This window comes from Gymnodraco acuticeps, unplaced genomic scaffold, assembly GCF_902827175.1.
Source record: "Gymnodraco acuticeps unplaced genomic scaffold, fGymAcu1.1, whole genome shotgun sequence".
In the NCBI taxonomy this organism is placed as follows: Eukaryota; Metazoa; Chordata; class Actinopteri; order Perciformes; family Bathydraconidae; genus Gymnodraco; species Gymnodraco acuticeps.
In genome coordinates, this window is record NW_022990271.1 from 868,892 (window position 1) to 893,367 (window position 24,476).

At 40.4% G+C, this 24,476-nt stretch overlaps 1 protein-coding gene across 4 annotated transcripts; it reads left to right on the forward strand.

Annotated features, from left to right (window-relative positions):
• The first annotated feature begins 196 nt into the window (after nt 1–196).
• Nucleotides 197–23,716, forward strand: slc6a5 (solute carrier family 6 member 5). 4 transcript variants are annotated; one of them, XM_034221376.1, is made up of 16 exons: nt 197–267; nt 1,237–1,716; nt 3,573–3,720; nt 4,248–4,379; nt 4,509–4,682; nt 6,130–6,280; nt 6,976–7,108; nt 8,721–8,855; nt 8,951–9,054; nt 9,888–10,012; nt 10,203–10,315; nt 13,810–13,941; nt 14,333–14,432; nt 15,888–15,988; nt 18,538–18,705; nt 19,690–23,716. In XM_034221376.1, the coding sequence occupies exons 1-16, from the start codon at nt 265–267 to the stop codon at nt 19,843–19,845; spliced, it is 2,355 nt and encodes a 784-aa protein (XP_034077267.1). In that variant the 5' UTR covers nt 197–264; the 3' UTR covers nt 19,846–23,716. The 4 variants fall into 4 exon arrangements, with proteins under 4 accessions (XP_034077267.1, XP_034077265.1, XP_034077268.1 ...); XM_034221374.1 differs by lacking the exon at nt 197–267 and having other exon boundaries at nt 1,110–1,716; XM_034221377.1 differs by lacking the exon at nt 197–267 and having other exon boundaries at nt 1,110–1,707.
• Nucleotides 23,717–24,476: the final 760 nt, after the last annotated feature.

The window sequence follows — 24,476 nt, forward strand, 5'->3', positions numbered from 1 at the left end:
GAACGCATACAATTCACGCACGCACTCACGCGCCCCTCGTCGTATTGGCTCCTTTAAAATCCGAATCAAGGCCAATGATTTATCAAACTCCTATTATCAAGAAAATGTCACGCGAAGGGCACCTTGCTCTGCACTGACGCAAACTCCACTCTTTCCCACGGAGCAATAGAAGAGCTTTTGCACTCGCTGCTTTGCGCGGGTACAGGCAGTCCGCTTCCAGTCCTCTCTTACAGCTGACCTCAGCCTGCCAGCAGACACCCAAATATGGTAAGTGTTCGAAAACACTTTTTTGACTTTTATCTGCTGTTTTATCTGTTTAATGAACTTGTTCTTGGATTTGTTCATGTTCATTGACACTTTTTAAATGCAGTTTGGCACGTTGCTGTTCCGAAGCTCTCCATGGTGCTGATTTTCAGCTGCGTTAACTCCACATTTAAAAACTTTTTTCTCTCTTTCTGTCACCTACTATTCCGTTTTTTCTAACTCGTAGAAGCCCATTGTGTGGCTTTTTTAAAGTTCTGACGCGAGAAAACTGTGTATGTTTGTTTATCATACCACTTTTCTATTTTTGATTGTACTTGTTTTCTTTTTAAATATAAGCGATTATAACCAGTTGCAGTTCTTTGTTTTCTCACTAATTGAAATCACTTCTGAGCATTAATCAATGACAAAGTCGATTTTTTTTCTTTTTCAAAACTGAAGATTTTCTGGTTGCTATCCCTCAAAGCAGCATTTCAGGGAGTCATTTGTAATTCCCCGCCTCGGGTCCGCTCACTGCTGTAACGCCGGTGATCTTGCATGCCTGCAGGGGAGAGTGGAGCTATACCAAGAGACCCGCAGCAGCTTGTCTATTGCCCATAAAATCAGTGGATGTGTGTGGCTGAATGACATGAGGGGGAAATGGGGCGTAAAATTAAAGAATCTTGCAGAAAGCGAGAACTGGAGAAGCCGAGCAAACCCCCTCCCACCAACATATACACACACACACACACACACACACACACACACACACACACACACACACACACACACACACACACACACAAACCAACACACCGGGTAGACTGTGAGCTGAAACTATAGAGCAGCCAGAACATGCTGCAGAAAAATGTTGCAGAAAGACAATTGAGTATTGTTAGGTCCAAAGCACAGCTGGACAGCAGCTTCACCACAGCTTCATGCTTTCGGTCGTTTTTCTGCCTTTTGTTTTGCTGATCTGTCACTCCCATGTTCCAGGATTTCTCTGACCAGAGAGAAATGGCCAAACAGCCGGCCAGCGCTCCCACCGGCTACATCCCGGCGCAGCAGCCCGACGGAGCTGCGGGACTTACAGCAAGCAAACCGGACAACACGGCCGCCTGCCCGCCGGCTTCCCCTCACCACCACCCGGCGCCTCAGCCGCCTGCTCCCTGCAACGAGGGCAAAACTTTTTCTTCCACGGAAAATAAACCGGGAGAACTGGACAGCAATAAAGCGTATGGGACGTTTAAAAACACCGCTCCAGCGGCCCCTGGATCCGTGGTCGTGAACTCGGCCTTCAGGAAAGAATCCGCAGGTTCGGCCCGAGAGGGGGCCGCCCTGTACGGCGACCCTATCCGGACAGCAGAGCAGAACAACACCGCGGGCAACTGGACGGCTATGAGCCAAACCACCATCATCCTGGGAACAGATGGGAACACGTCTGTTCAGCCCGACACCGTGACGGGGGTAAATCAGGTAAATGAAGCGTTTCCTTAACGGAGAGCGGCTGAGAGCGGTGTGGATGTTTCCGTGTGTCTCTGAGTCTAACCAGCTGTTTCCAACGGGAGAGGTGCACACCTCTGGGAGCTCCCACCGCCATGCAGGGCTTTTGTAGAGCAGGGCTGCTGATGTGTGGTGGAGTGAAAGATCCGGAGTGTGTAATGCTGAGACGATATGAATATCCCTTAAAAATGTGCTGGCTGGTTTATGGTTTTGTCTCTGATGTGTCTCAGATGTGCCACATGTGCTTAAAAAGACTGGTGAATGAATGAAGCAGTGGATGTGTAACCCCCGGTTACTAAGACATTATGAGACCCCTTTTGTCATGGCGATCAGATAATAGCCTAAAAAGTAAGCACTCATTAAGATAGGGGTAGGCTATATAGATCGTTCATTTTTGGAATATAAAACAAAGGCTTTTTACAAATGCTATAGTAGAAAGTATTTTCCATGTTTTAATCCAGGCTGAATTAACACTTCCACAAAGCCACATGGCAGAGGTGCATGCTATAGGGGCTTTGAATGGAGCATGTGTAAACGCCGGATTATTGCATGTAAAGGACTGTAGCTCTTTGGGGGGATTCTGAGCTCTTTGGGGTCCCTGCTCTGCGCAGCGTCAAGTCCGAATCCCTCTGCACCAATCTGATCAAAACTTTCAAACCTGCTTATGTCAGCTAAATATCCGGGAACAAAACGGCGTCTTATTTATGAATCAGTGTGATGGATGATCTGATCAGCATCAGTGCAGATGGAACATTAGTCCTTAATGAGACTATTTGTTTTTCGTACAGAGCGATTTCCAATGATTTGTTCTGCTTGATTTTTCTTCCGACAGTAACAATGGTAGCACGATAAATGGAATTCAATTATACTCTCGTGGTATTTTCGGTGTTCCCCGCTCCCAGCAGACACACTTGGTATGGCCCAAAAGCCCAGGTGTTATCCGGCTGATAGACAGCACTGTATTACATGAGACTGCGGATTGTTTCAGTCCCGTGGAGGGCACCCCCCACCCCACGCACACTTACACGTATATATACACACACACACACACACACACACACACACACACACACACACACACACACACACACACACACACACACACACACACACACACACACACACACACACACACACACACAATACACAAATTCCCATGCATGGTGTTGTTTATTATCTGAATATTCATGCAGTTTTTTGTATTCTGCTCATATCCTGCCGTACAATTGTATTTATGATTTTTTAGTAGCCCATTTGCTTTATATTTGTGGACCCTTAGCAGCTTTTTAATATTAGAATCTTAGATTTAGGAGGTGCTTTCAAGCGGTTTGGCTGCAATATCGGGCCCACAAGAGCAGTTAAAGACGAGTTTTTATAAAGGGTTGTCATTGGAAAGTTGTTGCTGATATCTGATTGTCCACTGCATCTGCTAATGAAATCAACATAATGGAACAATTTTATAATGGAACAAATTTTAGTGAGGAAATCATAAGATAAGATAAACCTTTATAGGGAAATTCAGATCAAATGTATCAAGCTGAACTCTAAAATATTTGTATTGATTCGTTTGTATTTTTAAATGGGGATAATATTTCAAGGTTTCTTTATGATAGTTAAATAAAATTGTAGCCTATTTGTTCTTTAAAAAGAGATGTGCATTTAGTTGGTGGTTTTTGACTTGAAATAACTAACGTCCATATATTTTCATTATAAAATTCCATCTTTTAGGCCCAGGTCTTTATTTATAGTATTAATATACAGTTATGGTTTAACTTGGAGACTAGTGTGGGTTTTATTTTGGAGAATAATTGAATGTTTTTCCCTCTTAGGCTGACGAGGAGGACGAAGAGGGAGATGAGAATAAGGCCAGAGGAAACTGGACCAATAAACTGGATTTTATTCTGTCTATGGTGGGCTATGCTGTGGGTCTGGGGAACGTGTGGCGGTTTCCTTATCTTGCCTTCCAAAATGGTGGAGGTAAGACACTAACGAAAAATCTGGTCGAAAAATTTGAGTTATTTCCCATCAGAAATCAGGGTTTTTAATGTATTTCTATTGCTCCTTTTGAGATGTTTCTATAGCCCTTAGACCAGTCGGAAAAAATACAGGAGAGATTTTGGATAGCAACTATTTGAATGAGAACAACGAAAACAATTAAAGAAATAAAGATAATGTTAATACAAATGCATTTAAATCTTAATAATTTGTATAAGACTGCTGTGAACGAAGACACAGTTAATGATATTATAAATACCATTATTATCAATTACTATCCACTACATTTGATATAACAATCAATTACTTGTTCAGCTGCTTGAAATCGTTTATAGATCATTTATGTTTTTTTAATTTATCAATCAATGTAATGGCACAAACTGGTTTGAATAACAGCTGATGAGATTATTTACTTACATTCAATTCTAATAACAGTTTAGTGTTAGTTTTCCGGCTTTTCTGTCTTTTAAACTGCGCTCTGTACATCCGGCTGCTTCCTTTCCTTGCAGGAGCTTTTTTGATCCCCTACCTGACAATGTTGGGCATTGCCGGCGTCCCCATCTTTTTGATGGAGGTGGCCCTGGGCCAGTTTGCCAGCCAGGGGCCCGTGTCAGTGTGGAAATGCATCCCAGCTCTGCAAGGTACACTGCAACAACTAACCAACCAAGAGCCAATTCAAAAATAAAAAACTAATTTGTTGTTATAAACAAGAGTTCATCTACTTTTTCTCAAGAGTAATTTATATATTTCGTCTCATTTATTTATTTTAGGTTGCGGGATTGCCATGTTGATAATATCTGTCTTGATAGCCATATACTATAATATTATTATGTGCTGGACACTGTACTACCTGTTCGCTTCGTTGAAGGGCTCACTGCCATGGGCTAACTGTAGGAATGAGTGGAACACGGCGGAATGTAAGGACAAAGACATGCTGCTGCTAGGTAAGACACACACACACACACACACACACACACACGCACGCACGCACGCACGCACACACACGCACACACACCAAAAGTACCTCTCTCTCTCCACAATGCGCAATGCGTCACAACTCCCTCTGAGGTGTCCTGCAGTATAATGAATCCTGACCTGTGATCTCTGCGGTGTTTTCACTCCCCAAAATACTTAAAATCCATACATTTTTTATGATACAGGCAAACTATATGTAAGGCCAGGCCTCAATGTGACATTTTCAACTTAGAAACAAACATTTGAAATAGTTGTGATTTTTCTTTTGTGTGATAATGTCATATGTTATGGCTTTGGTTAATTTTTAAATGAAACTGTTTATGAAATGGTGGTTTCGCTGCAGAAAATGTGTGGGGAGGGCCTTGGAGGTATTTTATGTCGACGTGGTTCGAATAAATATCGAAATTCCGTTAATTTTGTTTAATATTCGCCTTTAGCGATTGTGTGAATTCAGCAAAAAAACTGCTTGGTTGACACATTTACTGTACAGGCTGCTGCAGTGCTGCGGTGTGCCCGAGACTGACCCCTGCTGGCTGCTGCGTGAACTGCAGGCCTGTAACACTAGGCTCTGGACCTCAATAAGGATGGACATTATAGATAAAGGAGAAATATTAGCAGTGATAAAATCAGTCAACCACTTTGGTTATTGAAGGTTATATAAAACCTGTCATTTAGGCAATGAATACGTTCAAATCATACGTGTACATGTAGTGCAGGGGACTCAATTACATCTTTACAATCTGATACAATAGGCATGCAAAACAATACACATACCATTTTGACTGTGCTTTTTCCAAATGTTTCGGTCAAACAGACGTGTATTGAGGTTTATTTTGTTGTGCATGTTCTGCAGTGCTGTTGCATTAGGTTCAGTGGTTTGATATATTTTTTCTTTCCTAGTAACAGGAAACACTCTTTTTATGCACTTGAGTGCTTGAGCCATTGTTTTGTAACATATTATATGCAGTATTTTAGCCATTTTCTATCTTAGGAAAAAAAAAAATCTGAATGCAAAGCACTGACATGTTTTCTGCATTACAATGCATTAAAAGCAGGACTTAAACAAGTGTCATCACACTTTGCCTGCATGACAATATTTTGCAGTCAAATTAAAAGCAATTTTCTTGTCTTACATTACCTGGACTCCTGGAGTATCATAAATGAGGCATTGATTATAGATAGTTCAGTGTAATAATTTGTATTTTCACATCTTGATATCACAAAAATAACAAAACATCTAACTAAGTCCTCTCACTGAGGATCCACACTGCTGTCTCCTGTCAGCCCCCCACTCAGATCCATGTGTCCGCTCCCACTAACCTCAGTGGGTGAGCCTGAGGGACAGTGAGCTCTGTCCCACTGCAGCACTCTGCCAGTCTCTCCCAGTTTACGTGTGTTGGTTTCTGATTGGAACAGACTCGTGCATCCTGCGGGACAGAAACTTCACCTCCATCAAGAACTCCTCTTTCTGTCTGTCCGCAAACACTATGGGAAACCTGAGCAAACTGCTGAACATGACGGTGGACGGCAACCACACCTACGTCAGCCCCAGCGAGGAGTACTTCAAGTGAGTCTGGCATAAACAGCCAATAAAAGTAGCATTAAGAACTCATAGGAACATAAATAACTGCTGTGTTTTACTTTGAAGTTTTAATTTTCTTATTATTTTCCACAGATGAAAGATCAATCAGATATGTTTGTCTTGAATGTGCTCGACACCAAGCTTGATCATGATAATAGAGAGTAATGTTTAACTCCTTAAAGTTTGCCTATACGCTTATAAAAGAGTTTCACAGAACAAGGTGTTAACATGTTTGTGTCTAAAAAAGGATATGTTAAGGAATTCATTTAACACAAAGAAAAGTTTCACCTGAAAATGTTCTGCAAAAATAATAATAGTAATCTTTTTCCAGTTATAAATCAAAAGTTGTATATCTACAACTCAAAAACATATACAAAAAACAAATAAACCTTTTTTCCGTAGCATTTAATGAATGTGTGAAACGAGACAGAATAAGGGGAAACTTCTACAAACAATGAAGTCAAATAATTATACAAATTCTCAAATAACTTTGATTTCTGTTGGAAACAGTTAAAGAACATATTTGAAAGATTTGTGGAACAATACATATATGACTTGAACATTTAAAAAGGAAGTTAGTTATTTGCTAATACATATTTGAATTGTGTATTATTGCATTTTGTTTGAGTTTATGAGGTGTGTTTTCAGGCTGAGTTTTGCTGTTTGAATCCCGCCTGCAGGTACAACGTGTTGCACATCTCCAAAGGAATTGAGTTTCCAGGAGATATCCGCTGGCCTCTGGCAGGCTGTCTGATGCTCGCCTGGTTAATCGTCTACGCCTCTCTAGCCAAAGGAATCAAATCGTCAGGAAAGGTAACACAAAACAAAATTCTCCTCAAAATAGTCCTCTGATCTGTTCTGCTGTTCGCTACTTTATTTAGCTGGTGAGGAGAACAAGTGTGATTGAAGTGGTGAGATGCTGCATAATGGTGAGCAAGGGAAGAACTCAAGTGAAGAGCCCTTAATGTCACCAAATGCTGTTAGATTTTAGCCCAAGCTTTTAACATATTAAAATAAGCAGATGAATTCAATGCGATCTTTTTTATTTAATAAATCTGGAGGAAATTCATTTTGATTTCTCATCAGGTCGAACTAATAAGGCCTTAAAATAAATATACAACTTAGAAGATAAAAAATATTTAAAAAAATATTTTTACAAACGATCAAATATCTTGTACATTTTATTTCAGACTCAAGGTCCATATCACATACAAAATGACAAGATACACATCAATAAATAAGATTAAAAAGCTAAACAAAAAAACAAACAGATAAAAAACATAAAATCAGTCCAATGACAGCTAGCCACACGCTCACTGTCTGTGGAGGCTGTTGCGCCAATGTCTCCAAATCATGAAGAGAACCGAGTAGAACTCTTCACAGGGTTAATTAAAATCGAGATAACATGATTGTCAGAGTCTTCTAGGGCTAGGCGACACATGAATTTGTACATTACATTTCTTAAAAGGGCTTGACAGGTAGGTACCCCCAAGTTAACAAACAGCTGGCTGGCACTGTGCCATCTCGGTACCCTCAGCAGCAACCGTAAAGCATCATTGTATGCAACTTTTAGTTTGTGCATGCTTCTAGCCTTGTAGTTACTCCACAGGTGAGCCGTGTACAATGGTGTACAGAAAGCTTTGAAAAGTGATACCTTGACATCTACAGAGCACTTGTGAAATTTCCGCATTAATATGTAAGTATCAACAAAGTCTCATTTGATCCATTCGCATCCGAATCCTAATACTTATTCCAGGGGAAATATCTTTCTGTAACATTTGCTCCATTTCATAATAATAATAATTAAAAAAATCGAATAAGAATATGTATACTTATATAAACAAAGAAGTTAAAACCCGCTGTTTTTTGGTGGCTCTATTTTCCTCCCTTGTTGGACAAGAATCTAGCACAGTATGGCATCCATTGAGAGATTATTGAAGTTGAATTGTTGTATAGTGTTGCCCTCTGCTGGACATAGATGCAACACACACACTGTCAAACCTTTAGAGACACCAGCTGGCTTGAAACCGTCTAGAGCCAACAGATTGTCATGTTACATAGTAGAAAAAACATCTGGACAGTTTTTATTTTAAGGTGCAGTGTGTGTAACCTCACATGTTATTCGTATTTATCATCATTTCTGTGTGCGGAAATCAAACCTGGAAGACTGAATAATGTTGTTTTTGTTTGGTTGCTGGTTTTCTAAAGTTAATTCATATTAAATGTTGTCCGAACACCAAAAGTGACACTCTAGTCTACATTATTGGATCCCCAACATTACATCCACCTTGTGTTTGGAACAGTTGATTGACATACCTACAAACTGCCCAAATGTTCTTTTCCCCACTGAAAATATTGTAGCAACTTGACACAGGCCGTTTTACTGGCCTTCCCTCTCTCACTTCGCCTCATCTTGTCTCCTCAGGTGGTGTATTTCACAGCCACCTTCCCCTACGTGGTGCTGGTCATCCTGCTCATCAGAGGAGTGACCCTCCCTGGTGCCTTCAACGGCATCCTCTACTTCATAACTCCAAAGTGGGAGAAACTGTGGTCTGCAAAGGTACCTGACGCATGACGCTTAATTCACCCATGTTGTGTTGTTCTCCGTCCTTTTCCTGCTCTTCACCTGCAGCCCTTCCTCTCCTCCTCTGTCAGGTGTGGAAAGACGCAGCCACTCAGATCTTCTTCTCTCTGTCGGCTGCTTGGGGAGGCCTCATTACTCTCTCTTCCTACAATAAGTTCCACAATAACTGCTACAGGTAAACACACAAAAGGTAAACCATGCTTCTGGCAGACACATTCAAACTGTCACTGTAGACACTGACACTGTTTCTTTATGTCTGGTAGAAATGTCAACAATGAATGTGACTCTTTGCAGCCTGCAGTTCAGTGTTTCTTTCATTTCCTCTCTTCTAAAGCATCCCCCTCTGTCTTTCGAATCTGTGAACTATTGTTGTGTTTTATTCATTTCACTCCCACTCAATTTGAAACATATAACGGTCATATGTATGGGACACATCTACAAAACCAACACATTTAAGGAGAATTGTACTTTGTCATTTATAGCATTTTTTCTCTCCAAATAAACTAAACGTAATGAATGTTAGACTTCAGAATGGCTTGTTGTTGAGTTGTTTTCATAATTCTAAGAAATATCCATAACATAACACACATAATTTATTTGACATATATTAAAAATGTTCTCTTTCAATTCAAATTACATCATTAATGTTTTGCTACACAAATACCTTCAATAAACCTATCTAATAACATATTTTACACACATGCCCATTACATAACATTGCATGGTTATTATTTATTTTACAATATAATGCATAATGCAAATGCACTACACCCCCCTGTGTACACTTTCTGTAACATTTAGGTTTGCAGTATTAACTCCTACCACCAGATGGCGCCATTGTTTCTCTTTTCTGCTTTACACAACAGTCATGTCCTGGTTCAAATGATAGAGCTTTACCATCATATCAAATTGGTTTTATGTTGCATGTTTAACATATTGCTCCATTAATTAAATCACTAAAGCAGATATTAACCATTTGTTTCTCCCTTTCCCTCTTTTCCCCTGCAGGGATACTATTATTGTGACATGTACAAACAGTGCGACCAGTATATTTGCTGGCTTTGTCATCTTCTCGGTCATTGGTTTCATGGCACATGAGTTGAAAGTGCCGATAGAGCAGGTGGCGGATGAAGGTAAGTTACCACGGTAGCAGCAGGCCGGAGATGTTCACTCAAACACACCTGAAAACTTTACCTGCTGTGGAGATGGTGTGGGTCATCTTCATTTACCTGTGTGTGTGTGTGTGTGTGTGTGTGTGTGTGTGTGTGTGTGTGTGTGTGTGTGTGTGTCTCTGTGTGTGTTTGCTCTGTTTGTGTGTGTCAGGTCCAGGCATAGCGTTCGTGGTGTATCCAGAGGCGCTGACCAGACTTCCACTGTCTCCTTTCTGGGCGATCATTTTCTTCCTCATGCTCCTGACTCTTGGCCTGGATACCATGGTAACCACTGCTCCGTCTGTCTCTCTCTCTGTGTGTGTGTGTGCGTGTGTGTGTGTGTGTGTGTGTGTGTGTGTGTGTGTGTGTGTGTGTGTGTGTGTATGTGTCTGTGAGTGTGTGCCCTATATGTCCTTATAATAATGAGGAGTAAGATTACTTTGTGGTACTCTAAAAGTGCCAGCTATTTCGACACAATCAGAATTTTAGGCATTACAAGCTGATAGTAAGTTATCGTTATATTTGATTTAATTATAGTTAATTAGTTACTTTTGGTCTTCCTTCCAACACATACCTTTATACACACCAACCCCTAACGCCTCACACTTGCTACTAGTTTCATTGACATTTACACTATATTATATGACTTCTTTATTTGATTAAATTGACAATTATAGGCTACTATGCTTATTAACATATTATTTTTTAAAGTTGGTTCGCTTGTTACGACCACCTTAGTCAGGTCATAACAAATAACAATTCAACAACCCAATTCAAAATACACCTGTCATGTTAGCCAGATTAAGATGTGAAAATAATTAAAATCTGACATGTGATTCGTCAGAAACTGTTGTACTAGCCCTGTTAATAAAACCTCAAAAGTGTTGTTATTACATGTTGTGTCTTGTTAGCAGCTAAGCTAGCCACCAATTGTGTGAAGAGCATTCAGCTATGTTTAGCTAGCTTGGAAACTAATTTTAGGGACAGGACTGTTGCTGCATACACTGAAATCACGTTGTTCAGTGGTTGACGTTGAGAAATAGCCTTTGGTTTGGATTTTTATTTTTGCTTTTGATGGATGTCAGCAAGTACTGTATCTTTAGCTTTCAGTCTTTGTTCTAAGCTATAGGCTAAAGAGCTGCCGGACATCCCTCTGTAGTGGGCACACAGTGGTGACAGTGATGTCACTTCTCTCTTTGGAATCTGGTACAAAACAGCTAAACAAACCTGGACCTTAAAATGGTGACATGTATTGGCCACTTGGGGGCCAACAATACTCCACAGCTTGTCAAATGTAGTAAAACCTACAACAACCAACATTTTCAATTCCAGCAGAAATGGAGCAGCACTATGCTCCGATTGGAGTGGAGTTCCTGAGGATTGTAAATGCAACATTCATGCACTTTCCTGCTAAATTATGTTTTTTGTTGTTGTTGTGTTGTACTGGGTAGGTAGTGTACTATGACTTTATAGGGGATTGTTTTGGAAAAACATTTAAAAACAACAGCCTGCTGCTGTGGGAAGTAAGGGTGATAGGGCAGAGCTGAGGCTGAACCCAACAGTAAATGTGCAGTTAAACCAAAATAATGTTTCAACAGAGTCTAAAAAGATAATTCGAGCTGCAGTGCTTATTCTCTGTGGGTCTGTAGCTGCAAATTAAAATGACAAAGATTCATATGATTATATATAAATTATTTATATTTCCGAGCTCCAAGGGCAGAGCTTTTTGTTTAAGCACCAGTCTCTTGGTGAAGATTTCTAAGTTTGATAACATCAGCAAGCTTTATTTTGGCAAGGAGAGTCTCAAAGTAAACACTCAACTTTGTTAGCAGCATGCAGCTCGGTATAAACTCTGCAGACATTGACCTAATTATCATAATTACTCACACACACCACCCACTGTGGCTGATTTCAGCTGAAGAGCTCCAGCTCTCCGGGTTCTTGAGCTGAGGGGGGGGGGGGCTGCATGATTGGAGTGAGTGAAATGAAGTTGACCTTAAAGTTTTGCAACAACAACAACCCTGAAGTAAATCTATGTTTGGGTACAATTAAAGTACATAAATAAAGTTATTTTTCCAAACTTTTGTCTGACATTCTCTAGATTAAACCATCACAAAAAAGTGTGGAGACAGTCAAGTATAAGTAGAAAACTTAAAACTGCATTAACCAGTTTGTGTCATCTACGAGGCTGGAGGCCTTGAGTGTGCCATTAAAGTATTTAAACAAAATTAAACATTATTATTAAAGATGTAAAATGTATTATAAATGTAATTATAACGTGCCTTTAAATTATACACAAAATGATATGTTTTGTTGTGCCCGCTAGCTTTGCATATTTAGCCATTATCAATTTATAGCTGTCACAATTGTGTTTCAAGTTTGTTTTGTTGGCTTAAATTCGTAATAACACTTCAAAGTGCTTCCTTTTCTGTACTACCAATGCACACCACTCTTCAAAGTTACAGAACTGTAATTGTGTCAGTTACTGCACTTATTAATTCCTGATGTGACTTCAATAAACAAACCCTTAAGTTCCTGGCATGTTTTAAAAAAAGTCCAGAGCACCTCTGGATACAATCCTGGGCAAACAGATCCAGTAAGAAACACCAACTCTTCTGCATGCAGTGTGATGCTTCTGAGCCGAGCAGAGGAGCGGGGGGCACAGCGGCGCATTAAGACACAAGTCTACATTAACAGTAAATGATGATGTTACTTTGCCTTGGCAGCGGCAGGTCTGAAGAGAGGGCTGCTGGCTTTGTTGTAGAAAGAAGCTCGGTGGTAATAGGCTTGGGATGTTGACGGGAAATTAGTTTTGGGAGTTCAGTAGGAAGTAGACGAGCGGAGAGGAGGCAGATAGCTCAGCTCCAATGGCTTTCTACAGAGTATACACACAGACACTATACCAACTCTCTCAATGTTTCTGTTTGCATATTCATCTGCTGCTGTCCTCTGGGTTCTGAGCCCATTTTAACATCATGTTGCATTTGCTAATGGAACATGCTCCTCCTCAGAATTAGGATAATGTTCTTTATTTGTTTTGGTAATAAATGGAATTACGGCAAAAATGGGGCGAATCCTGCAAGCTAGTTCAGGCAGTCAACTCGAGCACTTGTGCTGCATTCATACATAACGCCCCCTTGCCACTCTACAACCGACCAAACAGAGTCTCCTTAATATGCCGCTCTATTTAACCTGCCAGATCCCTCTCCATGCATTGCTTGCTGCTGCTATTGCTGCTGCTACCTCTACGTCGCTGCTGCTTGCCTGCCCCACCACCACCCCAGCTTCCACCTGTAGGCTCGGGGGTTAGTTATTTAATCATCACTCATCGTGCTATGTATATGTATGGAGTGATGATGCCCGAGCTTAGATGCCAAACTCAACTATATGCTGCTTCTAATAAACATGTGAAAGAAACACGTGAGTTGTCTGACTGAACTGGGTTTATAGGATGAATTGGAGACGAACGGCTCTGAATACTGAATTCCAGCATCATCAACTGCTCTGATACAAAAGAGGAAAACGTGCTGACTGGAGGCTTTTTAGTTGAAATGCTGCTGCAAAACTGGGCTGATTAGACCATTTCAGTCATTCTGTAGTCAGGATATGTGGTGATGTGTTTTTCAGAGTTAGCATTTCGAACTTCATGATGATTTCACATCATTTAATTCAATTTGTTCTATTATAGGCTAATCAAATTTGAGTCTGAATGAAAAATCTTTCATCTGGCATGTGATTGAACTCTCTCTGTTTCTTCCTCTCTATTATCTCCATCCCAGTTTGCCACCATAGAGACCATCGTAACCTCGGTGTCTGACGAGTTCCCCAAATACTTGAGGAAAAACAAACCTCTCTTTACTTTGATCTTCTGTGCCATCTTCTTCGTCTGCGGGTTCCCCATGATTACAGAGGTACGGCACTAAAACACAAATCCATGCACACACTGATGCTTCAAGGCCCCACAGGGACATTTGAGCATTATCTCCACACGTCCTTGGACTCTTTCTTTGAATAAGCCGACAGATCTCTGCATGTAAAGTGAATTCAGGGTCTTCAGAGGACAAGGCTCGCTGATTGGAACAAGAGAGGCTGAGTCTTATTAGAATCCCCCCAGACAGCCTCAGAAGGCAAAATCCAGCCAAAAGTAGGATTTATACATGTCATTTATTTACATCTGCTGCAAGTCGCTGTGACAGTTATCTCCGTTGAGAAGTCAGAGGTTGACAGCAAGTGAAGGAGGAGGAGTGTCCTTGAAGCATGATACCTCGAACTGCTGTAACATTTACTTTGTGTTTGTGACAGAATGGGATGTTCATGCTGCAGTTGGTGGACACGTACGCAGCCTCCTACTCATTGGTCATCATTGCGATCTGCGAGCTGTTGGGGATTTCCTACCTCTATGGTGAGTACAGCTGATCCTGTTTTATCTCTTTCACATGCAAGAATGAATGGCTAGAGGCCACTGGAGGCTGTAATGTTATTGTTACAACCTACTGTGTGACACAACTAACATACGGACTATTTTGTTCTTTGAGGAGAACAAATGTTCTCATTAGATTATATTCCTTGGGTATTCATTTTATATCAATGCAAATCTGGTTAGTTTTGTCTACATATCTTGACCAATCTCAGCTCCATCCTCCCTTTTGTTTGCAGGTCTTACATTCAAAAATCCATCATCAAATATCCAAACATCCCTGAACACAGCTTCAGGAAACTGTTCTGGTTTTAAGAGGAATTCTTCATTTATATAAGAAGTAATTCAACAAACCCTGAATGCTACACTTTTCATTTGCAGCCTGATAACATCTTTTGACCCTCAATGTCCATGTCTTTCAAATTCTGTTGTGAAGTGCGAGTGGTGCCACTTGAGGTGTTTTCTCAGACTTGACAAAGCTCCTCCAGAGCCACCGAATCATTACTGGTTTCACAGACTTCGTACATCTAGAAAAGCTGTCTTTGACATAAACAATCAAAGTGACCCTTCAAAGATTTTCTAAACATATAATAATTGAATCAGCCTAGCTTTTAGGCAAGAGTTTTAGTGCTCCAGGAGGATTCACATGCTGTTTCAGAGACGTTTGTATTCACAAGTAACCTAATACAGAAGAAATAGAGAAGTCTTTCAACTTAAACCCAAATTGAAAAATCTCTGGTGTACAAAATCCCATGTTTTATTCAAAACCTTATCGACATGAAAAGGAACTTTAGGAATCTATTATTAAACGTTAAAAATGAAGTTCTCTAGTCGCATTCTTAACTCATTTTCTTATGAACATGTTAGGTAATTCAATAGCCTACCCTGGCTAGTATTTAAATATATTTCAAACTTTCAAAAAGTTTAAAAGATGTGGTGTCTATGTGTATAAGAGCTTGATCATCTTGAAATCTTTCGAGTAGGACAGCAGTTCTCACTTCCCTTTCTCACCGGTATACACAGTGTAATTCCACATGTGACCACTAGGGGTCTCTGTTGTGATGTCTAAGTCACACACACAGGGCTCAGGTGTACAGGAACAGGCTGTTCCCCAGGTGGAGAAAACTCCAGTTTGTCAGAGCATCAGTACAGGTGACATATTGAAATGATTGTGTGACTGCCTCTTCATGTCACTCACTGTTATCAGTCAATAAAGCCGCAGGAATGAAGCCATCTGCTCCCACGCTTTTTCTGAAGGACCACCGAAACTATACTGCTCTCTCTTTCTCAGACACACACACAGTCACACATTTTACAAGGCCTTTTATTTAAGGGACCTTATTAAACCCAGCTCAGTCTCTGTGTCTCCTCTTTCTGTCTTTCTCCCATGTTTCTGTTCTTTTATGTCATTTCGCTTCTCTTTTCTTTCTGTCTGTGCAGGTCTGCAGAGATTTTGTGAGGACATTGAAATGATGATTGGTTTCCAGCCAAACCGATTCTGGAGAATCTGCTGGGGTTTTGTGACTCCAACCATTCTGACGGTGTGTTTGTTTTTGCTCATCTTATTCTCTTTCTCTCGCACACACACACAGAACATGTGCGGCGTAAATATGTTTTCACTGCTGCCTTTCAAGTGTATTGATTTGCAATTGGAAAGCAACAGAAATGTATTCATTTTTTCCTATTCCTGTCACGTCACCAAGTCTCAAGTTGTTCTACAAAATAGTTACTGCGAGATTGTAGATAACGCAGCTGCTGCAAACACACACATACATTTATCTCCAGTCAACACATTTTCTGGGAAACGGCCATTTATTTGTGGTAGCAGAATCTGATGCACAGAGTTCAGTGTTGGACCCTGGCCAGAAGCCGTGTTAGTAATTGTAGTGGAAACCATTGTAGCTCTGAATCAGAGGTGACGATGACGAATGGAGCAGCAGTGAGGCCGGCTGGTCCTCTCGCTGCTCTCCAGGGAGATCTGATTTCCTCGGGAAGCTCATTGATGCACTGCAGCGACTACACCAAGCTCATGTATTTCTGTCGGCCCTGGGTTTATTTCTGTTTTCAATTGCTATTCTAATCTTTCAGGTTCCAAAATGTAGTCAATAGAAGGTACTTTGTCCCACCCTGTCCAATCCTTTGTAAATATAGTAAAAGGAAGGTCTGCTTTAGCTTTAGCTCTGCGTCCTGAGTTTAATCTAGTAATTGGAAATAAATCTTCAGACTACATCATGCTACAGAAGTCTAAACATTTGTATTTGTAATAGTTGTTTATATTCTTACCCATGAGTGTGGAGTTTGCAGGGATAGGACTTTGTGAAGAACAGTGGGGTTTTCTGCCTTTGTTTTTATTGAACTTTGGTGCCATGTCACTGTGTCTCCAGTGCAAAATATATTTTGTTTTGAAGGTTGCAACATAATCTGAATACTTTGCCCGAATTAGTACAAATAGTCTTTGAATTGAGAAAAATATATAGAAACAGGCTTGTTACAGAACTGGAGGCCATCTTGGTTATTCTGTGTCGGACGTGCGACAGCAGTTGAACATTTTATTTCCTTTAAAATACTTTATTTACATTGCACAGATGTAAATAAAGCTACAAATATTATTTTAACAATTATCTGAAGTTGCACCTCATCACAAAGAAATCAGCATTCTCTCTTAAGTGATGAATACAATTCAATAACGTGAGTCCTTTTCTGTGAATCAGATAAGATAAGATGGACCTTTATTAATCCCTGTGGGGAAATTCAGTTGTACAAGCAGCAACAGGATTAGCGTGAAAAACAGGACAGCAAAGATTCACACGATTAATAAAATCAAAAATCAAATCAAGAATTTTTCTTTAAATAATAATGATAATAATAATAAAAGACTATGAAATAGGAGATGAGTAAAAATAAGAGTAAAATAACTGTCAGCATATATATATATTTGGTCATATAAATTATGAAGTCCGAAATGAGTTAAAGTGACAAGTGAAAATGGACATCTGTACTGACATATCTATCCACATATTTGGTCTACTACTAATATATTAACATGGGTTGTGGAAACAGTGTATATTTATGTCCAGTGATTTTTTTCTTTTTCATTATTAACCCCTTGTTGTGCAGCCTGATGGCTACAGGCACAAAGGACTGTCCGAGGCACTTGGTGCGTTGTCGTGGGGGGGATGAGTCTGTGTCTGAACGTGCTCCTCATATTCACTAGCTCTGCGTGGAGTGGGTGGGAAGGGTTCTCTAGGATGCTGTCAAGCTTCCTCCTCGTCCTCCCCTCTGCCACCTCCTCCAGATTATCCTGTTGTACTCCAACTACAGAGCTAGCCTTCCTCACGAGCTTGTTCAGCCTGCCAGTGTCCCTAGTGTTTGTGTTTCCACCCCAGCAAAGAAGAGCACACTGGCCACCACAGACTGGTAGAACATCTGCAGCAGCCTCGTGCACACATTGAATGACCTGAGCCTCCTCAGGAAGAACAGCTTGCTCTGTCCCTTCCTGAAGAGAGCATCTGTGTTGTCTGTCCAGTCCAGTTTATTGTTTAAGTGCACTCCCAGGAACTTGTAGCTGTTCACCACCTCCACATCCTTCCCCCTGATGGTGATGGGGGTCAGAGGCCTCTTCCTGCTCCGCCTGAAGTCCACCACCAGCTCCTTAGTCTGCATATGAGTCTGAATATCTGCCAACACAACTTTATTTTTCATTTTATTTGTATTTTATTCAACATAAAACCTTTTTTTATTAAATTCCCTTAAAAAAGGGAATTATTGGAGGTATGTGAAATGGGACACCCTGATAAACTATCTGAAGCTTTAGAATAGGGGCCAACACACAGAAACAGAAATGATTTACAATCTAAAATGGGACAAAACAAGAATTACAGTTAGAGTTCATTGTATTAAACAGAAAGATCCACATGCTAATAAACAACAAACCCATTCCCAATATCTATAACTATGAAGCTGACCATTACAATCTAAGCCTTTTACCTGTGGCCAATAAGCTACGTCAGTGTTGCAGCAGCTGAAGAGATTCTTAAAGGTAACCTAGAAGACATCCTTTTTTAATCTCCATTTTCCATATTCCGTGCAGGGCATCCTAGGATTGAGTCTGTACCAGTGGAAGGGGATGACGTACGAGGACTACACCTACCCCACCTGGTCCATGGTCATGGGCTGGCTCATGGTCTGCTGCTCCGTCATCTGGATCCCCATCATGTTCTGCGTTAAGATGTACCTCGCACCCGGCAGCTTTAGAGAGGTATTAGTGAGAAAAAGCCGTAACATGATCACGTCACGTATATGTTCTGGTCCCACACAATCACAAACACACACTGTTGGAGAAATCAATAGTCTCATCCTTCGCTCATTAGCAGGGAGAGGCAGTAGCTAACTGACTATTCATTTGGCAATTTTTCTTGGAGTCCGGCAGGTCCTAATTAAATACTCAGATTAATGAATGATGACTAGCGTGGCCTTCTCTCCAAACGTCTTTGTTCCCTGTGCGGCTCTGACAGCCGCCCTGATCACAGAGCATCCTCCAGCTTTACCTTTTAATCTGTTTTCTGTCTGTGACTATATTGAAAGCTTAATCATCAACGTTTTTACTTATGCATTAGGACAGACACCTCATGTTTCCATTATGTTTTACAAGCAAAAAGACTAGACCTATAACTTTCTCTGCACTTGTTTAATTTTAGGTTTTAAATGTTGTATTAGAAAAAATAAATCAAATCAGTCCGTATATCAGGACCTTTAACAACCAAGCTATTGTTTAAGAAAACAACTCTGTCTCCCACCCACCGCGATTAACCTAAGGCAACCCGCGGCCCTTGAACCACATGCAGCTCTTTGATAATGGTAGAAAGGTCTGTCTCACGGCAAGGTAAAGCATTGGAGACATTCTAAATATGATATACACTTACATTAGCAATACCAGTGAGAACAATATATAGAAACAGACTAGTTACAGAACTGGAGGCCATCTTTGTTATTCTCTATAGGCTGATGATGACCTTTAGACCAAATCTACAAAAAATAGTTGAAATGGCTGGAAATGTTTTCAAGAGTTCTCAACTCTATGTGGCTTAATTAGGTTTTGATGCTGACCCTGTCTAAAGCAGAACATTAGTTCTCTTCAGTGCTGATACTCCTGTGTGTTTCTCCAAACTGAGGTTAATGAACTGACCGTGGTTAAGTACCTCGTACAAACCCACTTGTGTTGTGTCTCCCCCCCCCCCCGCAGCGCCTGAAGCTGGTCTGCTCCCCTCAGCCCGACTGGGGTCCCTTCCTGTTGAAGCACCGTGGAGAACGCTACAAAAACATGACCGACCCCCTGGGAACCAACTCTCTGGGCCTCAAACTTCCCCCCAAGGATTTCCAGCTCGGCACCTACCAGTAACCAGTAGCAGTTACCCTGACATAATTGTACCAACAACCTCCAACCCCTGCAGGGGGCACCTGGAGACCCCCCTTCCTCTCCCTTCTCTCCTGTTTGTGCTTCACCCTCATGTGTCCTGTCATCCTCCCTGTTTGGTGGATCTGCAGACAGTCCCCCTCTCCCTTCCCTCCTTCCTCTCCACCCCCTCCTCTCTTCTTTCATGGAGAAGTGGCTGCCCAGGTGGGGTCTACTCCTCCTCTGCGGCTTCGTACTCGATTAATGGGCTATCATTGCCCCCCACACATGACCACTGATTACTTCAGAACCCTTCCCAGGGATCTTTATTCCAAGAGAAAATTGTGTCATAAAAATGACACGGCTCAGACTGCACTTGCAATATTAGACTCACCATAGCTGCCCCCTATGGAGTCGTGTGTGTGTGTACGTGCGTTTGTGTGTGCGTGTGATAATGAATCACTTGGTGCGAGCAGACACAGGAAAACAAAAAGAAAATTGTGCGACAGAGAAGCAGCGGTTCAATGAGCTCGGCGGGGATCTGTGTTTTGTTCCATTCGTGTACACATTTCCAACAGCATTACCAATAATATCAGCCTCTGGAAAAAAGAAGAAAAAAAAAATTGCTCTGGTTTCACATTGTGTTCCTACCCAGCAGTATATATGTATATTCACAGCAGCTTCTGCTCACCTGCTCTTGCTTTGTTAAAAATAGATTACACGATCTGCAATGTGTGCCTCCTCCTTCGCAGTAGAGTAGCGAATGCATCCTGATAACCACTTTCAGTAGATACACTTTGGCCTGGATGACTCTGCAGTATGGTAGAACGCAGTATTCTCTCTGAATCCAAGGGACTATTTGTGATACCCTCTCCCTTGGTCTATTTACTAAGTTATACTCCTGGTCTCCTTTATTGTATTATTCTAAAATGTAAAGAACACATTCCTAATGTAGGACATCACTAGAGTAGTCTCTCCTATAGTAACGTGGCCATTTAACCAATTTAACACACTAAAACCTGACCTTATAGTCACTCTGTGCTTATATTTTAGACAGTGTATTAATCTCTGTATGTGTTGTGAACCTGTCAAGTCAAACCATCTTAACAATGTGCATCACATCAGTAAAGTAGATCAAATATATCATTACATATATATGTATAGCCTCCAGCAGAGGAGAGAGCTAGCAAGAAAGAGATTGAGAGTGAATGTGTGTGTGTTTGTGTTCATGTCTCTCTGAAAACCCCATGTTTCTCTTGCTAGCTGTGTATTATCTTGTACAAAGTGTACACTCCTTAATAGTAGTAAGCGCGTGTGTTGTCGCGTGCTCAAAATTGTTAGGAGCAGCTGCTAAGTGTGAGTAGATGAAGAATAGCGTAGAAAATGGCCTCCTCCTTTCTGGAAGTGTACTTTGTCTCTTGTTGTTTGTGGTTGACCTTTGGAGACCTCTTAGCCATTTCAGACTTATGCCTCTTGCTTCTCTGTGTCCTCGTAAAAACAGGGTCTCAGGTATACTCGTCTCCATCAAACTACTCCGGTAGTTGTAGGAACAATAGCATTCAGTGCATAGGAAACAGAATCTTGAGCCATCCGAATGCTAAATTATATTTAGAGTTTGTTGCAGAGGGTCAGAATACTACTTTCTGAGTACCTCAACGCAGCATCGCTTTGATTTTTGCTTGCTTTTTGTTAAACGCGCCTTGCGATGCCGATACAGGATGTACGAGTGACTTGTGCCCAACTGTGTGCAGTGCTAAATCAAGTATATTGCTTTTTATAACATAGTTAAATGTAAAACAATAACTAGTTAAGATTAATTAACAAAATCCTCATCCTTGTAACCAACTTTAAATTGTATTGGCACGCGTTTTATCCTCATATTCAGAAAATGAAAGGCTCACACTGATCCATCAGAATCAGTTAAATGGCTGTAATTTAGTCCCTTTAAATTGTGCTGTCAAGACATCATGAGCCTCTGTTAGAGTGTTTCTGTGGGCGTCAAAATCCTCTTCAGATGTAACTACTCCGCAGCATGAAGGAAAGAAAACGGTGCAGCTCAGCAGGCCTTTAATGTCACATGACAGCAGTCAACTTTTCGGTTGCCAAGCAATTACCTACACAGTAACGCCATGTATAAACACAGAAGCAGTTAGACCTTTCCACGCTTTGAGTATTTGGGTCTGCACATTCACGTTGACACAAAGTCCTGATTGGCTTTATTATGCTTTTAACACTGCAGGCGTTTACTTGTACTTGGATGCAATTACCGTTGCTCAGACGTTTAAGGGTCTTCTTAACCGTATCTCAAAGCCATGTCTTTTCATAATCTCGACATGCATATAGCACAGATGTTATTAAAGAGGTTGTATACAAAAACATAATCAACTAATGAGCACAAAAGCCCTGTTGTTAAATAGCTTGCTTACTCCACAGTGTTGCTTTTGTTAAGTAGCTTTATTCGTTCAAACATAATAATAATGTATGTCTGTATGCTCGTGTGTGTGTGGGTGTTTGTCTCTGTATTCGTTTTACGGAACTCCATCTAACTATCAATCAGATGTTTGCGTGGCCAGTCTCAGCGTAGAACTAGAGGAGATTTCTCTTTCCAGGATGCCTCTGTCTTTCTTAGTTGACAAATTGTGAGCTGGGTGAAACTGCCAACACCATAATGCTCCAAAAGAAAAATGAATCCAATGGCCACCACTCACTTGAGAACAGGGGTGGCCATAAGGGTAGGCTGGCCTTTTAATCATGTGTTGAATCTAATGTACAGTATGCTCAAAAAGCCTCTTATGCCCTGAGATAGATTTGAATGGTTCCCTTAAGAGCCACGGCTAAATAGCAGTAAATTCTGTGTTTTGTGTCTCTGTGTTTCCATTTCTACTCGGCTTCTGTGCTTTTGGTTCGAGAAAAAAAAACAGCTTAGGGTTTAGTTAAATCCACATTGCCTCATAAAATATAACACCGAAGAGCTTGCATGTGCAGTTTGTGTTGCTGTAACTCAATGTTCATGTATTGTAATCCTTCTCCTTTCTCTCTCAGTAGAATAAGTCCGTGCATGTATGCGTTGGGGAGCTTTTTGTTCTACATGAATTTAACAGAGGAGGACGGAGAAAACAGAAAAATAAACGTTAATTCGCTTTGCCTGCAAGTCAACTTTGGGCAGTATAGGTAACCAAAGAAAGAGTACTTAAACTAGGGTTGTAGTGAAAACAGAAAAACAAACTTTAGAAGAATAAAGGAATGTGTCATCTACGTACATAGGAAGTTAAGATACTGCCATTCATATCCCATGTAGTGTTCCTCGATGTTTGCCAATACGTTACAAAACATCTTCAGGTAACCATTGGCCTTATAGATGTCCTCTAATGGTTGAATATTGTATGTATATCAAAATAACACCACAGAATAGCTAATTGTCTGTCTCATATGGTACCGGTATTCCTATTGTTATGTTTGTCGTGTCTTTTTGGCACTTTGTTGTCTGACCTATGAATGCATAGGTTACATTTCTAATTACTTGAGTAATGTCATATATTTCTGTGTGTTCTACGTGAGGTACTGCTGCCTATGGATATAGATATGTGCCTCCGACAGCCCATAACATTGTTTTGATTTGAAAACAGAGTAGATATTGATATAACAAATATCTTTTAAATAAGTGTGAAATGTAAAAAAGAAAAAAGGAAATATATATCATATATGTGAAATGCATTTATTTATTTTCAATGTCACCAATCTTTGAGGCCCTACCTCAGATTTTGTATTTATGTATAGAAATGCAATTGGATTATAGTATCTTTGCCAATAATAATATATCGCTATTATATCATGAAATGTATAACCTATGACTCAATAAATAAATGTCATTGTTTTATTTGTTGTCACTGTCTTTTAATTATGCATAAATCCCCTCTCTGACCTTTTAATCCACTTTTATGACCAGCGAAATAGCTGAAAGCATAGCAGCTGAGCTGTATGAAAATGTTACATACTGTTTTTAGTTAACAGGATTTATGATCAAAGAGGAGGAGATTTAAAAAAACAAAACATGATTTGAACACTCCTTCAGGCCTGGTGTTTGTTGGTACATACCATGTGCTGACTGAGGGAGAAGAGATGCATCTTTCATGTCAAACGAATTTGCTATTTCAATGATCGGGTGGAGCTTGCCTGTTGTACATTAAATGCACGCAGGTAAAAAGTCATTTAAGTGAATCCACACAAGTAGGAAGTCCTTCAATAAGCTGGGATGCAGAAAGAGACGGTTTAATTTATTACCCTCAATAGCATTGATGCTCATTTGAAAACAAATTAATATAGATATAACATATATCTTTTAAATAAGTGTGAGATGTAAAATGTATTAATTAGTTATGAAAGAAAGGAGAACAACGTTTTTTGAATTGTCTGTTTAGAAGTTTTTCGGACAAAATGTAAATCTAAAAACACATTTGATTGCATATTTTAAAACTAGACTTCCAGACTTGCTAGTATGCAAATGTTTTGCTGATACATATTTAAGTACAGGTTATTTACAATGTCATCAGTTCTGCAGTGACTGGTTATTCACAAGAGTAATGGACCTGGTGATGGAGGTGGATGAATCTGAGGATCACTAAAGTCAGTATGTGTCA